Source organism: Pleurodeles waltl, chromosome 5 (assembly GCF_031143425.1).
Source record: "Pleurodeles waltl isolate 20211129_DDA chromosome 5, aPleWal1.hap1.20221129, whole genome shotgun sequence".
In the NCBI taxonomy this organism is placed as follows: Eukaryota; Metazoa; Chordata; class Amphibia; order Caudata; family Salamandridae; genus Pleurodeles; species Pleurodeles waltl.
Window position 1 is genome coordinate 805,399,085 of NC_090444.1, and position 22,515 is coordinate 805,421,599.

Below are 22,515 nucleotides of genomic sequence, written 5' to 3' on the forward strand. Positions count from 1 at the left end.
GGCAGGTCTAAGTATTCCTACTTCCTACAACAGCACAGTTCTTCTTCTGAATCTTCTCAGGTCCAAGATTGTTTTGATGAGAGGTTTTGAGGATGCCACGTGTATACCCAGTGCCAGCTTGTGTGCAGGGGATGCCCCCTTTATCTAATCTTCTCCTTTCCTTTTGTTTGGCTCCAATCTGTCTAGGGGCGAAAAGGGCAGGCCGGCCCATCTAGGGGGACAAAGGGCAGCAGGCCTATGTGTAAGCTGCATTTGCTAGTGCCAGAGCAGGCAGCATCAGACATCCGGAATGGCCGAGTACAACACCCAGGCAACCCTTTGATAGCAAGGGCTATCCTACTCAGGACCCAAGACACTTTTGTTCCCATTTCAGGAAGAAATAGGGAACTCACCACAGGACAGCCATTCACAGTCATGTGAACCTGGCCGGTGGTAAAAGGCCCACTTGGTTTAGACAGAAAAATGTTAGCTTTCTAAAAGTGGTATTTTCAGGGCAGGACTTTAAAATCAGAATTTACCATTAAAGAGGGTTTTAATTTACAATTCAAATAGGTGGATCAAGGTAACCCAGTGTTAGTCTATGGGAGAGATAGCTTTGCTAGAGTGAAAAATGACTTTAAGAGTTTTTCATTGTCAGGACATGTAAAATGTAAAATTCATATGCCCTGTTTTCTGCCCCCATGGGAATAAGGGCCTTCCTTTGGTGTGACTTATAAGTATTAAAAAGGAAGGTTTCGGCATGGCAAAAGATTTTTTTTTGCCAGGTCAACAACAATTAAAAACTGCACTACAAGGTGCAGTGGCAGGACTCAAACATGATTTACCGGGCTAGCAGAATGAGTGCCACCACCCACTAGTAACATTTAATTTATAGGCCATGGATACATGTAGCACCACATACCAATGGCTTATTAGTAAGTTAAATGTGCCAATTAGGAGTATACAGTTTTACTATATTTAACGGAGAGAATTTTCCCAATGGTTAGTTAGGGTAAAGTGCACAGAGTCCTAAAAACCTACACAGTGGATTCAACAAAGAAAGGCAAAAATCTGGGGTGAACTTTCAGAAAGGGCCTAGTCCAACATGAACTCCATTTTGGAGTCGATAACTGATAATGTATTGCCACCACAATTATGGTTGCAAACCTTTGATACATATGTTATCAATTCACATATTGGACAGAGCACCCCTCCCAATTTACAGGCCCCTTACAAAATTGCAAATTGGTAGGCATTCCAAAACTCAATTTGCTATTCAGTAAAACCTCTCAGAAACACAAGTTGAGTTTGTATCAAATGAAAAAGTGACTTAGTAGTTTCAAACCACGGGAGTCACAAAACTTGTGACTGCCTAATCAGTTACTGCTTCTGGCCCCTAATTCCAAATACCTTCTGAGGAAACTTCTAACTACCTCCCCTGTTCAGGATGTGAGAATGATACCTTGAAAATGTTTGAGGTGCTGTCTCTGAAAGTGATCCTAATGGTCTGCTTGCACTGATAAAGTTGTGCAATTCATTCTCTGAGATGGTATTGAAGGTATCAAATGGGGAAAGATTGCTTTTGACGCTGTTTATGGTGATCGAGTCATGTGTTAGAGGGGTGTTAACTATGTTCTCCTTAAGGTCATTTTCTGTCTTTTTCATTTTTTAGATCTATTCCATGGAGATTGTTTTATAGGAGCCTGCAAACGTTGTGTTTCTTTGTTTGGCACTGTGTTAGGCACTCTGGACTGCAGAATTCTATTAGAAATGAGTGGAGCTTCTTACAGGGGCAGGTGGCTTCACTTATGCTTGTGAAATAGTGTTCTCTTTTTGTGGTGCTGTAGGCTCTGCTACATGGCTTAAGATGAGTGTTTATTCATCTCCTTATTTCTCTGTAGTATGTTGAGTTGTGTTTTCATTCCTTCAATCTAGTTTTCGTTTGTGGTTGATTCTGGATTTGGTCCTTATTTGTATCTGGTTGTCTAGTGTAATGTAGCTCCAAGTGTGGAAGTTGTGTATGTCTTGCATATCTGACAGAGCCATCTACTTGCAGATTACTTACCTTAGAAATGTCCCCATGTGTCAGTCTAGAACTGGAGATTTTTCTTGAGCAGAAACCCTGTGCGCCATTGGGTGGTCTCAGTTGGCTCCTCTTCCATCATTGACATTGTCTGTGATGGATATGATGTTGACGTACTATATAGGCACCACTCTGGTGCGCTGATGTCAGTTTTTTTTTCTTTCTGTACCACCCACGTGCTGATCAAAAGAAAGAATACCCCTCAGTCATTTTTTACTTTTTTTTTATTTTTATTTTTTACTTATTGTCAAAGCTTTTTTGAGCAAATCTACTCCTGGTGTGTGAAGGGATGTTTTTGCGGAGGATCGGTTTCAAGACCTGTCTTCGTGTGCCCTTGGTGTCTGGAATGAGACCTGAAATTGTGCTCTGAGTGCCGGGCCACGAATCTGAAAGCTTTTGAGGGAGTGGTCCCTAAAGCTACTTGCGGCTGACACTCGACTCCTTTCTCTGCGTAGTCCCACTCTAAGTCCTCAGGATGAACATGTAAGTTGAGGCATAAGAAGTCGTCGAAGAAAGCAAAATGTTCTTTGACTTCACCTGATCTGTCGACCAATGAAACAGACCCTGGAGCATTGTAAACCTAGGCCTCCCTCTGCGGAGCCTGCATCTGGGCTGCCTCCGCACTGCCCTGATTTTCCCGGAGCCAGTGTGGCCCTTGCCCAACTTAGAATTCTGTGAGGCAATGTGCCTCATTTGTGGGCAGTCCAACACCGCTGGCGCGCCTTAGGGCCCTGAAGAGTCTGAAGGGGCTCCTCTGAGTTCCAAGCTGGCAGCTTCTGCCTCGGCTCTGAGGTACACCACTGGATCCATTTCTGGATTCAGACCGGCCCCGGTTGTACCATCTCAGCCTTCCCCTATGCCGGCCCTGACATCTGCCCCAACGTCAATACGCTTGGCGGAGCTGTCCCCATCCTCATTGCAGACTCCGACACAGAACCGAATGGGCGTCATATCATGCTGCCTCTGGCACCAACAGGAGTTGTGCCTCCTATGTCAGATCCTGAGACCCTTTCCAATGGGCTAGGTTACAGTGAGGAACAGGAGAGACCACTGGAACCTTTGGAATACCAGCTTCAATACCTATGGACTGCCGTATGGACTTGGTTGAAGCCAGTGGCCTGGATACCTCCCCAAATACCGGCACGCTTTCTTCCCTTACCGTGGCTGTGGAGGGAGGTTCCTATTCTATGGTGGTGGGGAGAGCAGATGAGGTCCTGGACCTTTAGTTGTCTTCGTTGGCAGTCAGGACTAACCTCCTGACAGCGGTGCTTTAACCTGTAGCTTCATCCTCCAAACCCCTGCTCCCTTTCAATGAAGCCTTTACAGATGTCCTACTGGGTACCTGGTCCAAAACCAACACAGGGGCTTCTGTGAAAAGGACAATTGCCCGCCGCCATTGCCCTGCTCCAGGTGACCCACGTTTTCTTATGCAACATGCCACCCCTGAGAGCTTAATCATCCAAGCCTCTACCTCTCATGTTGCGTTCCCTTCCGCACTCCCAGATAGGGACTCCAAGAGGCTGGAACACTTGGTAAGAAGATATTTTCTTTTGCCATCCTGGCATTGCAGTCCATGAACACTGCTTGCCTTTTGGGTCGTTATCCCCACAAGCTGTGGGATATAGTTGGTTAAGTGCTGCCACAGATCCTGGAGGAGGCCTGGGCTTTACATTCCCAAGCAGTTGCTAATGGGAGAGATGCAGCAAAGTCCACGATCCAATGTGGACTGGACACGACCAACTTATTTGGCAGAGCAGTTGCATCAACAGTGGCCCTACACCTGGTTGAGGACGATTGGCTTTTCGGGGGATGTCCAAGCTAAATCTTATGGATGTGCCCTTTGTTGGCACCTGTCTCTTTGTAGAGAAAGCAGACTCGGTGCTCAAGCACTTCAAGGATTCTCGTGCTATGGCCAGGTCCTTGGGCCTCGCAGTGGCATTGTCCCCCTCAGTCTGCTTTTCCCCCCTTTTGTGGCTATGGACAGGGTGCACAGCCACATCCGTTTCCACCCAGCCACCATGCAGCGCATGCTGCTTAGCCTCTGCATGGCCAGGGACATGGGATCCACTGTCCTCGTCGATCAGGGAGCAAGCGGTCTGGCCAGTCCGACCCCCACAGCTGCCTTCAAAACGTCCTAGTCTGACACTTCCCCACCAGGGACCATTTGGAGGCAAGATTCATCATCACCTGCTCCACTGGAAATCCATCACGTCAGACAGGTAGGGTTTGCAGATTGTCCGAAGGGGCTACTCCCTCCCCTTCAAGGCTAGCCTCCAGTTCATGCCACCATCCTATGATTGGATGATGGAGAATCACTTGGCACTTCTCCAAGGGGATGTTAAAGCTCTCTTGGCCAAAGGAGCCATAGAGTGGGTTATTGTGCCAAAGTAGGTTGTGGTTGCTATTAAAGCTACTTTCTGGTACCCAAAAAGGACAAGGGCCTCCACTCTAATGTAGACCTTCAGTCCCTCAGCCTCTTCCTCAAGATGGAGAACTTCAAAATGCTCACTATGGCTCCGGTTTATTTGCCCTGGATCCAGGGGAATGGATGGAGCGTTGGACTTGCAGGACACTTATTTCGACATTCCCCTCCTGCCTGCCCAGAGACGTTACTTGCAGTTCATGGTAGACCACAAGCACTTTCAGTTCACCATGCTCCCTTTTGGCATTACCAGCGCCCCTCAGGTGTTCACCAATGTGATGGCAGTGGTTGCAGCTCATCTGCGCAGATCAGGGGTTTCAGTCTTCCCCTATCCGGATGATGGGCTGTTGAAGGTGGGCTCGCCCCAGGCTGTCATCTCCCAAATCCAGACTACGGCGGACCTCTTGCATTTGCTGAGGTTCACTATAAGCGTGCAGAAGTCACACCTTCCTCCCTCTGAGAAGCCCACTTTCTTCTGAGTTGTTCTGGACACAGGGCAGCTTTGGGCTTATCCTCCCGAGCGACGAGTCAAGGATGTTCAGACTATGATACCGATGTTGCAGCCTCTACCCTGAATTTTGGTGAGAATGACTCTGAGGCTGCCAGGCGTCATGGCCTCCTGCATCATGCTGGTGACAAATGCCAGATAGCAGATGCAGGGTCTGTAGTGGGACCTGCATCTCTCCGGCATTGTCTAGATTTTGGAGGGAACTGAGCAAGATCTGCAGTGGTGGTTAACGAACCGCAAATGGGTCAGAGGCAGATCCCTCACCCTTCCACAACCAGATCTGACAGGAGTGACAATGTCACTCCTGGGATGGGACGGCCATTTGGGAGAGGCAGAGATCAGAGGCATCTGGTCTGGCAGAATCCAGACTCCACCTCAACCTGTGGGAGCTCTGTGCAATCGCACTAGTATTGAAAGTGTTTCTTCCCTCTATCAAGGGGAAGGTAGTGCAGTTGTTCACAGACAGCAGCACTGCTGTGTGGTACTGCTACAAGCTGGACTGTTTGTGAGGAGGCTCTGCAATTCTGGACCTGGCTGTAACATCAGGGATTTTCCTGGTGGTTCAGCATCTGGCGGAATCTCTGCAAACCAGAGCAGACAAACTCAGTCTAGAATGCCTAACCGATAATGAATGGCATCTCCATCTGGAAGTGGCTCAAGGTCCCTTTCAGCAGTGAGGAGAGCCTTGGTTAGCTCTGTTCGCCTCTGCAGAGAACACTCACTGTCAGCAGAATTGCGCATTGGAGTTTCCAAGGTGGCAGTCGCTCAGCAGTGCTTTTCATCTCAAGTGGAACTCAGACCTCCTGTAAGCCTTTCCGTCCATACCACTTCCGCTTAGAGTTCTCAAGATCAAGAACGAATGGGCCCAAGTTTTCCTCGTGGCTCCATACTGGGCACGAAGAGTTTGGTATCCGGAATGACTGAGCATGGCTATCGATCCTCCGATCGGACTGCCCTTTCAGAAGGATCTTCTGTTGCAGCACCAAGGGAGAGCTCTCCGCCTGATCCTGTCCAGTCTCCACCTTCTTCCATGGAGATTGAGTGGAAGCAGTTGACAGCTTTTGACCTTCCACCTGAAGTCTCTGACTTCATCTGGCCGTCAGGCATCCCCCAACCTAAACTGTATGTGCCTGTCATTTGATTAAATTTGTGGCATGGTGCACAGACAAGTCTGTTAACCCCCTTTTTATCCCCCACTCTGAGGTCTTACTGTTTATCATTTCCCTGGTCCAGCAGGGCTCTGCTTTGGGCACTGTCAGTGGTTATCGGTCTGCCATTTCTGCTTTTTTGCGGCTGCCTCATCAACCTTCCTTGTTTAAGTCTCCTATTGTAAATAGGTTCTTTAAAGGCCTTACTCATATGTGTCTTCCATCTCCATTCATTATACCCCAATGGGATTTGAATTTACTTTTGACATTTCTGATGTATACTCCTTTGAAGCCTCTCCACAATTGTCTTCTCAGGCTTCTCACTTTGAAAACAGGCTTCCTTGTGGCCATTAAATATGCCCGCAGGGTGAGTGAGCTGCAGGCTTTGTCATCTGAGTTGTCCTACCATTCCACCTATCCTAACAAATAGGTGCTTCACACTAGGGCTTATTTTCTACCAAAAGTGGTTATGCCCTTCCAAGTAGGCCAGTTCATCACTTTACCTACTTTTTTTGCACTCCCCGTATTCTTCTTAGGAAGAGGACAGACTCCACTGCCTGGACCTAAAATGAGCATTGACGTTCTACCTTGATCGTACCAGAGTTCGTGGTGGATGGTAAATTCTTTGTTGGTTATGTGGGTGCAAAGAAAGATCGGGCAGTGCAGAGAGACCATCTCCAGATGGGTTGTAGTCTGCATTAAAATATGCTAGGCACAGTCTAAGAAGCAACCCCCTGAGGGTTTGCATGCTCATTCTACCAGAGTTAAAGCTACAACCACAGCATTAGCAAGCGGAGTTCGAGCCTTTGACATCTGTCAGGTGGCAACATGGGCATCTCTCCATATGTATACCAAACACTACTGCCTGGACAGTCAGGTCCTTAGGGATGGGAACTTTGCCAGTTTGGTTCTGCAGAACTTTCTAGTATGACCTTTGTTGGCAGACCTACCTCCGGGATTAGAGTATCTATTCTAAGGTATAGAATCTGCAACTAGGTGTCTCTATTCGGTAACTCCTTATCTGGTAGAGACAATATCTAGTTGCAGATTCTTTACCTACCCACCTATCCTCCCTGCTCTGCGAACTGATTTCTAGGGTGAGGGACTCTCGTTCATGGCCCTAGTTTTGATGTACCAGTGGTCAGTGTTCTTCATGGCTATGCGCTTCTGGCGTGGAAAGTCGTAGAGCGAAACTGACGCTAGTGCGCCAGGGTGGTGCCTTTATAGGACCCTCAACGTCAAATCCGGTACGGACGAAGCTGACGACAGACGCAGAACACATCAACACCACCTAATGGCACGCAAGGGTGCTGCTCGAGGAAAATCTCCAGATACAGATCCCTTAGGGAAATTCTAAGGTAAGGACTTTGCAACTAGACATTATCTCTACCAGATGAGGCGTTACGGAAGGTAAGTAACTTGTCCATTTATTGTAGTTGTTTCAAGATAAGTTGTTTTCAACTGTGTGCGTGTGTTTTTGTGGTTGCTGATTGTTGCCATCTTTGAAGTTTTATTAATCAGTAGTTTGAAGATGAAGGTAGTCATCACTCTAGATTATTGGGGAGTTTGCAATGACTGTGGCCTGTCCCAGTAGGGTGTATATGATGTCAAGAGAGTGTCCGTGGAGTGAGTTTGCCAGAAACATTTTGTTGTAGGTTGAAGCCCTCAGGGTTGACCCCCTGGTTGTAGTCAGATTTTTCTTTCAATCCAAATGTAGAGATCTCCTAGAATCTATAGGTTGGGGTGGTTCTTATGAGGTTTAGACACGATAACTAGCATGACATCTTCAAAAAAATTTTTTGGGTGGTGGTCTATCTATTAAGAGGAAGAAACAAGCAAAGGTTGGAATGGGTCATAACTTAGCAGGAAGAATTCAGTCTTTCACTGTGAAGTTTTAGTTGTGTGTTATTTTTAGTGACTTTCTATGGATGACCAGGCCTTATCCAACACACAGCTGTCCCTTCCCCGTCTATTTTAAGAGCGGCAGTGGGGAAGTGTGCTAGAAAACTGTAGGTACAATTATACAGGCCTGGTCTAAGGAACTATGACAAACAGGAACAGCACTCTGATCTAAAAGACCTGTGAAAAATCCAGGTTGGCTGTCAATATGCATTCTCACCAAAAGTGTTGCATCACTGAGTAGATGCAGTGAGAAAAGCCAATCCCACAGCTGCATGGCAGCCACCTCCTGCCTTACAGCCACAAAATATTTGTTTTTCGTAAAGACATGAAGATTTGTTTGTTGTGTGAAGCAGACGGAATATTTGTTCGTTGTATGAAGCTGCTTTCACTTTGTCATGGAATGTAAAGGGTTTAGGATTGTTGAGATTTGTGATGAGCTTTGTTGATGCTATGGTGAAAAACATTCTTTTTTTATGTTCTGCGAGTCTAAATGTTGGATCTGAATATTTTTTAGATCTTCCCTCCAGGAAGCAGCAGCTGCAGGCTCTGAATCTTTTGATGCTCCTTCTGCCAGATGCAAACAGGGACACGCTAAAGGTCAGTCATTTTGATTTTTATATTTTTAATTTCTTCTTTCCCTTTCCAAATCTGGAACACACATATGAGCATTTTTAAGCAAGTCCTTATTTTATGTAACTTGCTGCTCGAACTTTAATATGGTATTGCATTTACTTTAGTTGACCCTAAGTAATCGAACTTGTAGCTGTTAAGCGGCTCCATGTTGTGTGAGACACACCCATCCAGTCTGGCTCTTTAGCCAGCAGCACTTTGCATGCATGCGGAGTTGGCAAAAAGCTACACGTTACTGGATGTGTCATGCATGACATGATAGCTATGCATCTATCTTCAAATCGCAGTTACACGTAAACTATTTCACAAAATGTATTTAGTTGTAAAAAAACGTGTATTAATCATTGTCCTTCCCATTTCCCTTCCCCATTACCACAAATTTTATAAATTACACATAAATATTATAAGCGTCACATCATCACATGCAACATCAATTCACATAGAATAATATGAACACTTTCAGTCACATAAGTAATCTTGTCAAATTGGGCCGATTCTTTAAAAGCCGTCGTTGTTCATAATCCTTCAAGCACATGTTTAATCCTGTCTTCCTTGCGTTGTTGTGTCACGTCTCTAATATATAAATTAAGTTTAACATCGTGTTCTAGGTTCTGGTACTACGATGAGGATGTTGTATTATCATGATATGCGGTTTTGATGGGTTGAGTCTTGTGGCGTCGTCTCAGTTTCCTTCCGTCGGCCTTTTCGTGACTACACATTGCTAGTCTGTGTGCCAAATGCATCTGACTCACGTACCATGAACTCATCTGTGCTCATGTCATTTTACATGCAGTGCAGTATGATATCTTCAAATAATATCAAGGGGGTATAGGGAGCGGCGTTTTTCTGAAGGACTAATATAATGTAGTTTCTTCTTAGCTTATGTGTACTGACTTTACCTTGTACAACGTAAGTGTGCTTATGGTCAGAAGTAATGCTTTAAGAGGATATAAAATGATAGACACATTGAGGTCAATCTTGCTTTAAGTCCTGGTTGGTTGTTTCTCCAGTGAGTTGTACTTTTTTCTCTGTATTATGCATGAGAGAGTTGTGTGGGTCGTCAGGTCTGTGGGTCCTTCTGTTTTTTGGCATCACATGTAGCGGGGGAGAGGTAGTAAAAACCTTTACCGCACAGTCACACACCTCCCTATTATCTGGTAACCTGCAAAGACCCACAAAAACAGGCGTATATTTGTTTTTCGTTTCACCCGTTTATTATGAAAAATTAAGGATTTGTCCAAAAGTGCAGATTATATGGTTTTGTCGTACATCGCAAAGTCGGTATTAAGTGGAGGCTCTGTATAAAAGTGTGCAGCAGTCACTTCTGTATAAGAATGTTAAAAATATCCATCCATTTTCATCTAAAGAGGGCTCTGAGCATAGATATGGCGTTGGTTCGTTTTTGCAATGCCATTTGATTGAAGCAAGACTCCTGGATGGTGTGAGCCAATCAGTTCATGCGTCCACTATGTTTATTAGTCTCAGTTTGTTTCTGGTCAAGAACTGTAGTCTGGTAGTTTGGTCTGGGCAATTAAAGTTGGGCAGTACCCTAGATGGGTTGCATAAGGTTTGTAGGGCCACGTCCACTTTTAAACAAGTAATTATCAGCAACCAAGATCGATCCATTCGTTCCACCCATAGCTCTTTTTTAACCCCTTCGCTGCCAGGCCTTTTCCCCCTCCTGTGCCAGGCCTTTTTTTGACTATTTGGGGCAGTTCGCGCTTAGGCCCCCATAACTTTTTGTCCACATAAGCTAGCCAAGCCAAATTTGCGACCTTTTTTTCCCAATGTCCTAGGGATTCTAGAGGTACCCAGACTTTGTGGGTTCCCCTGAAGGAGGCCAAGAAATTAGCCAAAATACAGTGAACATTTCGTTTTTTGAAAAAAAAATGGTAAAAAGTGGATGCAGAAGAAGGCTTGTGGTTTTTTCCCTAAAAATGGCATCAACAAAGGGTTTGCTGTGCTAAAATCACCAGCTTCCCAGCTTTCAGGAACAGGCAGACTTGAATCAGAAAACCCAATTTTTCTACACAAATTTGGCAGTTTACTTGGGACATACCCTATTTTAAAAAAAAAATTGTGCTTTCAGCCTCCTTCCAGTCAGTGACAGAAATGGGCGTGAAACCAATGCTGGAACCTAAACATTTCTGAAAAGTAGACAATATCCTGAAGTCAGCAAGGGGTCATTTGTGTAGATCCTACAAGGGTTTCCTACAGAAAATAACAACTGAAAAAGAAAAATATTGAAATTGAGGTGACAATGTCAGATTTTCGAAAGCAATATACCGTTACATCTGCTGGACTCCTCTGGTTGCGGGGATATATAGGGCTTGTAGGTTCATCAAGAACCCTAGGTACCAAGAGCCAATAAATGAGCTGCACCCTGCAGTGCGTTTTCATTCTATACCGGGTATACATCAATTCATTTGCTGAAATATGAAGAGTGAAAAATAGCTATCAAGAAAACCTTTGTATTTCCAAAATGGGCACAAGATAAGGTGTTGAGGAGCAGTGGTTATTTGCACATCTCTGAATTCCAGGGTGACCATACTAGCATGTGAATTACAGGGCATTTCTCAAATAGACGTCTTTTTTACACACTCTCATATATTTGGAAGGAAAAAATGTAGGGAAAGACAAGGGGCAATAACACTTGTTTTGCTATTCTATGTTCCCCCAAGTCTCCTGATGATAAAAATGATACCTCACTTGTGTGGGTAGGCCTAGCGCCCACAACAGGAAATGCCCCTAAACAAAACGTGGACACATCACATATTTGGACAGAAAACAGAGGTGTTTTTTGCAAAGGGCCTGCCTACCTGTAGATTTTGGCCTCTAGCTCAGCCTGCACCTAGGGAAGCCTACAAAACCTGTGCATTTTTGAAAAACAGAAACCCAGGGGAATCCAAGATGGGGTGACTTGTGGGGCTCTGACCAGGTTCTGTTACCCAGAATCATTTGCAAACATCTAAATTTGGCCAAAAAAACACTTTTTCCTCTCATTTCTGTGACAGAAAGTTCTGGAATCTGAGAGGAGCCACAAATTTCCTTCCACCCAGCGTTTCCCCAAGCCTCCCGATAAAAATGGTACCTCACTTGTGTGGGTAGGCCTAGAGCCCACAAAAGGAAATGGCCCAAAACACAACGTGGACACATCAAATTTTTTCACAGAAAACAGAGGTGTTTTTTTGCAAAGTGCCTAACTGTGGATTTTGGCCTCTAGCTCAGCCGTGGGGAGCAGAAATGGCCTAAAATAAATTTACCCCCCAACCCCTTCCCGGGAGCAACCCTTGCCTACGGGGTCGCTCCCCTTGCGTGATATTGGCGCAAAAAAAAAACAAATCCCCGGTGCCTAGTGGTTTCTGCCCCCTTGGGGGCAGAATGACCGAAAATCGGCCAATGTGCCCCCAAGGAGGGCAGAAATGGTATAAATACAATTTGCCCCCTAGGGGAGCGACCCTTGCCTAATGGGTCGCTCCCATTCTCTAAAAAAACAAACAAACAAAAAAAAACCACAAAAATAACATTTGCCCTGGCGCCTAGAGGTTTCTGCCCCCCCCCCACCCGGGAGCAGATAGGCCTAATAACTATAGGCCGATCTGCCCCCAGGGGGGGCAGAAATGGCCTAAAATAAATTTGCCGGTGCCTAGTGGTTTTTCCTCCCACTGGGGGCAGATTGGCGTAGCAAAAAAATCGGCCGATTTGGCAGAAATGGCCTAAATACAATTTTCCCCTCCAGGGCAGTGACCCTTGTCCAAGTGGTCGCTCCCCATCTGTAAAACAAAAAAGTAAAATAAATCCCCGGTGCCTAGTGGTTTCTGCCCCCCTTGGGGGCAGATCGTCCTAATCAAAATAGGGGGGCAGAAATGGCCTAAAATAAATTTCCCCCCCAGGGGAGCGACCCTTGCCTAAGGGGTCGCTCCCCTTGCGTGAAATTCACGTAAAAAAAAAAAAACTCCCTGGTGCCTAGAGGTTTCTGCCCCCCCAGGGGGCAGAAAAGGCATTCCAAAAAAATGCCCCCCCTGGGAGCGACCCTTGCCCAAGGGGTCGCTCCCTTATGTCCATTTCATTAAAAATAAAAAAATCCCTGGTGTCTAGTGGGCGTTTCAAAAGCCGGATTGCAAACAATCCGGCTTTTGAAACGCTCAGAGAGACTTCAAAGGGAAGGAAATTCCTTTCCTTCCCTTTGAAGCCTCTCTGGGCTTCCCCCACGTGATCGAAAGAGAAATGCTTTTGCATTTCTCTTTTGATCGTGCTGGAAGCTGAGCTTCCAGCGCGATGGGAGGATGCACGCTGATGTCATGGGGGGTGGGGTGGGTCAGGGTGTGGAAGGGGAAGGGCTTCCCCTTCCATCCCTGCCTTGGGGGGGTGGGTGGGGAGCACTGGGGGGGAGCGCTAGCGCTCCCCCCAGTTCCCGGGTGTAGGACGAGGTGACCTCGTCCAAGGCACCCGAGGGGTTACATCTTTTTTCTCTTTTGGATGCTGGTTAAGGATTGCTTCAGGATCATCTGCCTCACCCATGTGAAAGCACGTAACAAAGAACCCAAATAACCTTCTACTCACCTCATAAACCTCAAGGCTAAGAACCGTTCCTTGCCCCTGAAACCCTGTTTTATAAATCAAACCACAAGAAAAGTCCACAACTTTAGCTGCTCACCAGTTGGAGTCAATAACACTAGCATGGCTGAAATCAGTAAATAGTAGGTGAAAAGATCAGGATTAGTAAATGAGTTGCCTTAGGGAGTGAGGCAACTAGTTATGACACTGTGGTGATTTAAGTGCTCCCCTATACCTTTCCCTCCATTCTAAATCAACAAGAATGATTTTTTTTCCATAATTAATGTGCCTGTCTGAGGTGTTTTATTCCTTTAATGTTTTGCTAGTCTATATCATGGGTCCTTATCCGTTGCATCACTGCAAACTGTTGAATTTTAAATGCTACAACATGTGGAATGTTAATAGTTCTACCTATCTGCTTGCAGCTCATGTTGCTCGCTTTGCTTTTATTGTTGACTCATACACTGTAGGCAGAATCATGGCCTAACCGAAAAACAAATACAAATGTTTAAAAAACATTGACTGCAGACAGTGTTCCTATTGACCTGGAGTGCGGTGTTCACCTACACCCATCTAAGCTTGACCAGCAAAACCCACTGCCTTCTTTTTATACATCTGAAACATGTAGTGCCTGTTGCTATGTTGACCCCTTCTTCATCCAGCATTATATACCATTGCACTTCGATACCCAAAGTTTAACTCTCTACAAACAATATCCTAAAAAATCATAAACATAGTATTCAAAGTAATAAGCCTAGATGTGTTAAGCAAATGTCAAGTTTTAAAATGCATTTGGCATGCTTTGTGCCTTTCCATTGACATGACAAAGCAAAATTACAAAAAAGAACACATGGGAAAGTACGATGGTATAATAAGAATAACACACTTTTACAACCTTTGAGCCTTGTGCATCCAGAATATCAAAAGCTATAGCAGTATTTCTATGTACAATGTTTCTCTAAGCAGGTACCTGTGTCTGAGGCAAAGGATATAAAATAAAAACATGGATCTAAGTAACAGACAATTGGATCCTTACAAAGATCTTCTCCCAGTATTTTTTAAATATTCATTGTTGGCCTTACCCTTCAGGTTACTTGAGTGCCATCAAACTTATGTAGGTTGTCACTCATTTCTTGAAAGTAACACATGCAAAGGAGAATTGCACCTGCTACCTATCCCTCTTGTGCCTTCCAGGGTTGAAGGATTTTGAAGAGTGATTTTTACTGTGTCATGAAGTCAAGACTCTAGCACCCGTTTTTTGTACTACTATGACAGGTCCATAGAATTTTCACAGTACCTGCGCCATCATTACTGTGTGTCGGGCTCTCTTTGTCAAAGCCCTGCCATTATGTGCAGTCTTACCCCATTCTGTATCTCTGTGACTGGAGCCTGGAGCTACGGCCAGGTGATTTCTTGCCAAATGCCCGACTCAGATGCTAAAGTTGGACCAAAGACAGTCAGTCATACCATTCTGTCTGCAGAACAAGACATGCACCATCGATGTCACTCATCATCTGCTGTCACTTTGTGCACCACAGCAGACCTGCTACTGAAAATCTTAAGCATGACTTGTGCTAGCTACTTTACAAATGAACATCACTCAGTCTGGACCATAATTTTCCCCTGCAAATCTGTCAACTTCCCTGAATCTTTAAATGTGTTAACTGGCCAAAACATGACCACATAAACTCAGATTAAATAAGATTATTTTATCAGACTAAACTAGGACGGTTGGTTAATATCTTCAGGCAGCCATTATTACCCCATGCTAACACTTTTACAAAGGCTTCAGTTACTTGCATGCTATCAAAAACAATCTTGATGTACATGCCTTGAGATATTAAACAATGGTGGCGGCCCTATGACTTCCTGGAACCAGGGGCATAACCGTAGATAAGCCACCACGGTTTCCTATTGGACAAATGATTTATGGTTGCTCAACAATGTTAAATTTAACAGCTGAAATGGAACACACTTGTTTAATCAAAGCAGCTATACCCATACTCGTGGAACGAGTATAAATATTTTCTAATTCGACATAAAGGTGCTCAGTGTTCATACTGCTCACAAAGTGTGTAAGGCAATAGACAGTAGACTTCGATCATTGATTTTCTGTCAGAGGCATAGTAAAAAACATTTAGTCATGAGCCCACAGTCCATGATTAGCATAAAAGTTTAATTGACAATAACGTAAATGGCATTACAACCTTATACAACGTTAAGATCATTATCAGGACATAGGTAAGAGAATGAGCAAGACCTAGGAATTGAGAAAAACTAATAACAAGATTAATAAAACTAAAACAGAAAATTAAGACAATTCATAAAGAGATTATCTAAATGTATGCTCCGAGGATTTTAAGAAATCGCACTCTGACACCAATCACCTACATATATGTGGCGTATCAGTGTTTAACTGTAGATAAGGGGATGTGGTGAACATAAATCACAGATACTTGGGCACATTAAGTGAGTCAGCAGAAACATTAGAAATGGTGTAAGGCTGACAATAACAAGGCTCTAGATATATCTTACGAAAATAGTGTGCTATTTGTCATAAAATACAAATTGTCACGTTAGAGAAGAGAAATGGATTGTGAGCTCCCACAATATGCTAAAACTCTATATCTACTCTATATCTCACATTCAGGTTGCAGATCTTACCCACCAACAATTTTACACAGAAATGGATTATAGGCAACAACGATTTAATTTGCTGCCTATTCTGCACAATAATGCCCCAAGTAGACACATTTTATTCTTCTGACCTATTTTTCTAGGGGTCAGAAGAAAATAGATTCACCCAAAATGTCTGATTCTGATGTGAGGTGCTATAAATCAGCTTTAAGGATTTTAAGGCGGATACCCAAGGTTTTATAGTCTGAGTAGATTTATGTACTCGGTTTCGTGCTTAAAGAAACATATGGACTCAATAATATGGCTATATGTCTGGAGTGTAGCATTCTTAAATTTAAGTTTGGTTTTAATATTTTTTATATATGATTATTTGTTGCAAATAATTTTTAACTCTGCGCATTTCTTGTGCATTGTGTGTTTTATGGGGAGATCCTGCGAAATAATCAATATGTATGTGAACTAATGTGAGTATTCCTCTCCCCCACATTGACAGAACAAAGCAAATGGACTGTTAGAGCTTGTTTAACGTTTTGCAGGTCAGGTCTCATTGAGTCCAGGTCTTGCTATTTGGTGTGTCCATTATGTGGGCACAGGTGACAACTTGTCTGTCAAGAGTAAAATTTACAGGCTGTCAAACCAGGACAAAGCTAACATCAAAACTGAGGCTGACAAAATGCTAGAGCTTGGGGTGTTGGAGCCCTCAAACAGTCCTTGAGCCATCCCAGTGGTGATGGTGCCTAACCCAAACCCATATGGGAGGGAAACCTGAGATGAGGTACTATGTGAATTACAGAGGTTAAGTGCATTCACCAAGACTGGTGCTCACCCCATATCTAGAGCTGATGAGCTCATGGATAAGTGTGAGGCTCTTAAGTACCTAAGTGCATTTAATTTGACTTCAGGATACTGACAGATAACTCTGACCGAAGCAGCTAAAGAGAGGTCTGCACTTTCCACTCCTGAAGCCAATTTTCAATTTAAAGTGATATCTCTTTGTTGAAAAAGCACCTGCTACGTTCCAGAGTTTGGCGAACAGAGTTCTTCCAGGCCTGATTTTGCGGTATTCAGTTCTGCTAGCAAGAATGGTCTGGTCCAACTCAAGGAAGTTCTTCAGGCCAACAGAAAGCAGGCCTGACTGTTAAGGCAAGTAGGCAAGGCTTAGTGGTGTACTTGGGTCACCAAGTGGGTGAAGGTCATGTACAAACATTCCACCCCAAGGTCAAGACCATCCATTTTTTAAAGGTTGCTAAGAATCAGCCCCAGAGTCTCTTGTTAAGTGCAGCACTTATAGTGTCACTGCGAGTGAGACAGCAAAGTGTGACCACCAGCCCTCCTTTGCTGGCTGGCAGAGTAGTTTTCAAATGCTCACTCAACTTTTCCATTTAAAATAATGGCAAACCCAAACCTTCCTTTTTAATATTTAGAAGTCATCTCAAAAGCAGGGCTATAGAGCCCTCAAGGCAGGTTGCATTATATTAAAACATTGGACATGTGTTTCTTAACTTTACATGTCCTAACAGTAAAAACCCTAAATTGTTGTTTTTACTGTGGAAAGGCTAGTAGCTCCATTGGCGAGTACAGTTACACTCTGACTGCTCAGCAGTGTTAACTTCTATATTGGACTGCTAAATATCATACTTCAGGATATCAAAAGAATCGTTGTGTTAAATCCAACTTGATGGTCAAGTTGAATTTAATGTTACTTTTGCACAAATGATGACTTTAGTTGCCACTTTTTTGCCTAACGTTTTCCAGTGACCATTTATGGTTGCTGGCCACAAGACAGCCTTCTGTTCTCTTTGGGGGTAGATGTAAATGCCTGCCATTGGGAGAGATATGAATTCTCCCTGGGCAGTAAGGCCAAATGGGGAGTGAACAAGCTCAAGGTGAGAGCATGAGGGGGAGCAACCTTTAAAGAGCAAATGCTGGACACACAGAAGAGGGGCTTGAAGACTGGTTGGCATTGAAGACAGAAAGGGGGAAGCCGTTGTCAAACCATTTTTTTTTCCTGTGGGTATGTATCCCCTAGGTTGCAACACCACTGGGGTGGTCTAGGGAGCTCCACACACCGAGAGAAGGGTTCTGCCATATTGAAAGTCAGCATATTAGTGCATGCTTGGATAGCTAAATGCCACACTACACAGGAAGTAATCACTAGGTGGGAGGGGACTGGTAGCCCATTGGCTAGTAATCACCACATCCTACAAGGGCACTTACTAGGCATAAAAGTTGCACACCTAGCACATATACCTAAGATCACATCTGCATTGAATAGTGGACTGAAGAAGGACTGCCCTGATGTTCTCTGGACCCAGCAAAGAGAGGCTACACCAAGACTGGACTTTACCTGCTGCTCCTTGGGCTAGCAAAGAATGGACTTTGCTAGTGGTGTCCTGGTTGAGGAAAAGTCATCCCCAAGCCTCAGGCGAAAGAGGTGACTCCAAGAGTCAGTTGACTGACTTATTTTTACAGCAACTGGGCCACAAAAGTTGAAGAAGGAAAAGGTAAGAAGGCTAGAAGAAGAAAAAGAGGAGAAAGGTCAAGGCAACAAGAGGAAAGGCATGACTACAAGGTCATGGACCAAGAGGAAATAGAGGTAGGATGGAACCCCAGAGTGTTTTGATCATTACCATTAATTTGTCTGAAAAAAACATGTAATGAGGATATGATCTCATTATTGAAAAGCAGGATGGAATTTTGCCCAGGTAAAAGTGGAGAATTCTGTACCATGAAAATAGATCTGTTCAAATTTTCTAGGCAATTGAAACGTAAGAATAAAAAAAAAGAAAAATCACCGATTAACAAAGTCACTCATGTCCAAGATGTTGGTATTAGTTCTGGTGACTTGACTATACAAGATGTATATGATACTGTAACACTATTATCGATCACAGTTTAGGAGGAAGATACTACTATAATGTCTAAAATGTTGGAGGACTTGAATGTGAGAACAAACTCCAGTATTGATAGTGGACTTAAATTTAAATTACGTTGAACCCTGCAAGTCACTAGTGGGAATAGTATTGATTGTTTTTTTTCCAAATGGTGAGCAGGGAATTGGACAGAATGAGCAAGCAGTGTATTATTCAACTAGGTAGAAATGTGGATAACTTAAGTTCTGGTGAACGGATTGCTCTCAAACAGTTACAAAATGATGACACTCTGATAATAAGGGAACACAGAACATGATACTGAGAAATTGTAGTATTCTGTAAGTTTATAATATCTATGAAAACATTGGATATAGTGATTTCGTAGTAGTTAAATAGGACAGTGTTATGATAATAGTATTTGATTAATCTTGGAGGGGAGGTTTTGGTTATGTTCTTTTGTTGAGAGAATATATTAATATTTTCAGTATTTTGTCTGTGCGAGTGTAATATGGCGGCCAATAATATAGGATGAAAGTCAGTTTTCGATTGTACTGCTTTAGGACACACATGCAGCAAGACATACGTCTTTGACTACTTTGGAGTATTGTGTACACTAAGGAAACCAGTATATATTGGAACGCATGTTTGTGGTCAGTTGTGTAGCCATCTAAGTAATTGATCAAGAAAGCAAGGAGGTTAAATTCGATAACACGAAATCAGACTGGGATAATAACTTACTAAGCACTGCAGTATGGCAACCATTGACATGCGATGGGTTGTATGTCCACTCTTGATTGTATTACTCTAAATACAGATATGCGACAAGACGTATGTCTGTTTTTGATTTTATTAATCCTGAACATGTTGATTTAAAGGGGAACAAAGATGGCAGCCATAGTATATGCTGGGATGCGTGGTGTACATGCTGCCTGAGACATGGACTGGGTGCTTAGTAAGTACTAGAGCAGTGGTTCCCAACCTTCTGACTTCTGTGGACCCCCACTTTATCAGTACTGGATCTCTGGGACCCCCCACAGAGTCATTACAGAAAGCTGGTGACTTAGTCTGTTATTATTTTATTTTCTAAGTAGTCGTGGATCCCCTGAGGAGGCTCTGTGGACCCCTAGGGGTCCCCGGACCACAGGTTGAGAACCACTGTACTAGAAGACAGTACATTTTGTGCTTTGAAGATATACTATTTTAAGGAAGGCATTAATTATAGACATGTAATTCATGTTCCTACTGATTGATCTATATAAAGAAGCAGTTGTACGCATAACAAATAACGGAAGATTGGGGGTGGCTTTGAAGATTTTGTGGTGAGTGGGAGAGGTAAAGCAGTTTTAGTAACAGGTTTAATTTTTGAGTTTATGATAAACATGAGAGCTGTTTTATTGTTTTTGACAGAGCAAATAATATAAATACTGAATAAGAGGACTCTGCACTGATTATAGACAAGGGTATAGAAGGGTTCTATGTTGGAGTTAATCGTGAGTCTGATTTCCCTTCATGGGTAAGGGAGTGAGTCACATGGTGGGTTGTGTGACACAGGACTGGTTATTGGGAATAAGGTTTTGATTTGTAAAGGTATACCTTGTGATAATACACAGTCAGGAAACACATATGTTAGAGAAAAGAATTTGATGAACAGGACTTACTTAAACATTTGAATGTGGTGGAGGGCCAATTGAATGTGACTCAGGGGTTAGGGAATTAATTAGTTTCATGATGCTTGTGAGTTCCCACCGGAGAGAGTATTTATGGATCGTGTATGACGTAGGGTGATTTTGCTTATTTGAGGAAGATTGGTTTGTGAAAACAGATATTTGTGTTTATTTCTAGCGCTGATGAAGTTGTAAGGGCTACATGCCCAAAAAGACGAAACACGTGTTGGCAAAGGGCAAAGAATCCTAATAAAGAATGGACCTGTGAACCTGAATGGACATTTGATGTTTGATACAAATTACTTTGTTTTGGACATTTAAACCGTGTGCCTGAGTCATTGAGTTTTGAGACAAAAATTGAAGAAGCCTGCCTTGGAGAGTTGGTAGCCAAGAACGCCTGACTGCCACTGACCGCCAACATGCAGCCTAGGAAACGGAAACCCAGCCCTCAAACGTTGCATCCAAGTCTGCTGGACCTGGGAGAGACATCAGAGTACATCAGCTGAATGATGTAACATGTTATGAGAGGTTGGATATGAACCCTATCTCCGGATTGATTAAACAAATGAATTCTAAACTGAAAAAGTGGCATGAGAAATGTTTACTAAATGAAGATGAATATATGTACATACGAGTTGATTGTGGTTTTGCTGTAGACAGAGACCAGTTGACTAGTGGCAACAGGTTTTTGAATAGACTTCAACCAGACTTCAAAGGACTTCGATTCCTGTGCCCAAAGTCACCCCATTGTGACCAAGGGCTGAGGAGTAGCCTCAGGAAGACCCCCCGTCACCAGATCAGCATTGTCTGCATTCTTAAGCATACTGCGTTGCTTGCATCAGGACTACTCCAATATAGTGTACGGCGGTTCATCTGTCGAACCTAGAATTGAAATAGAGACTAGTTTAACTGTGAGGTAACTGTTCAACCAAGCCACTTTGGCTCCTGTGACTTGCTCCTTGCTGCAGTACGTTTCTCAAAGAGGGCCGGAGTAGTTACGAGTTCATAAAAGTTTGCAAAGTTTGACCGCAAGTTCGGTCTATTACAATTATTTGTTTCATTAAATGAAAAAGCAGCAATTTATGATTCCTTTCGAAATTAATATCTCCGGAACACACTGGTGGATTTTTGTTGCTGAGGTGTCACTTTAAAGATAGAAATACAACCTGTGTTTATTAATTGCTGTGAATTTGTAGTCATTATTGTCTTTCTTGTTTAACTGTTTTGGTACTTCCTAATGCTTTGCACTTGTTTTTTAATGAAGCCAGACTGCTTAGAGCAACAGCCACCTAGGGGTGAGCTAAGGTTTTTCAAACAAATGTGACTGGATCCAGTAAAGGTGGTGATTTATTTCACTGTGAGGTCTCACAACCACACCATATAATAATCCTCTGTCATCATAATGGAGGTTTCATAAGGACTGAGCGAAGTAGTAGGATTAGGAAGACAATAAATCCTCTGTAACCAGTAATGAAGTGTTATAGTTGGCATCAATTCCCCTGCCCCCACCACATGTAATCAAAAGCAAAACCCAATGAACCTATGAGAATTATTGAACTCTACTTCATTTTCATGAGTGTACCAAAAGACACATAAACCATTTTTGCTCTGACCACCAAGTACACCGCCTAGGTGTAACGGAGTCCAAATCCCTGTGTGGCCAAAGAAGGCCCAGAGTTTACCACAAGACCTTGAAATCTTAACAGTTAATGTGTGATGAATGTGCTATATCGTAACTGCAAATATCCACCAGTGTAAAAAGAAGTTATGCTGTCAGTATTCTTGCCAATATGATGTCTTGAGGTAGCACTCTCTCCTGAATGGCCAAGATTAGAGAAAAGAAAATCCACGTTAAAATGTCTTGGCACCTACCTCAACTGTGCATCATGAACAGACATACGGTGCTGACTTTAGATCAGTTGCCACCACCCTGCAGTTTATGCTCCTTTTTCATTTGAGGAAGGAAAGATTGACTTTAGATAGAGGTTGGTAGTAGAGTAGGACCAGCCCGTGTATATGTCCTATGAGTTTTTCTCTAATAGTATCTACATTCAAAATGTTTCTGATGAGGAGGGTCACTATACTTCATGCAATTTTGATTCCACCGTTTGT

The 22,515-nt window shown here is 43.4% G+C and overlaps 1 protein-coding gene across 1 annotated transcript in view; it reads left to right on the top strand.

The window, feature by feature from the left end:
• Positions 1 to 22,515, top strand: part of ARHGAP18 (Rho GTPase activating protein 18) — a 544,764-nt gene that overhangs the window by 418,513 nt on the left and 103,736 nt on the right. The window contains exon 10 of the mRNA XM_069234821.1: positions 8,557 to 8,639. Within this exon, the coding sequence (XP_069090922.1) occupies positions 8,557 to 8,639 (83 nt within the window). The remainder of the gene's footprint in view (positions 1 to 8,556; positions 8,640 to 22,515) is intronic.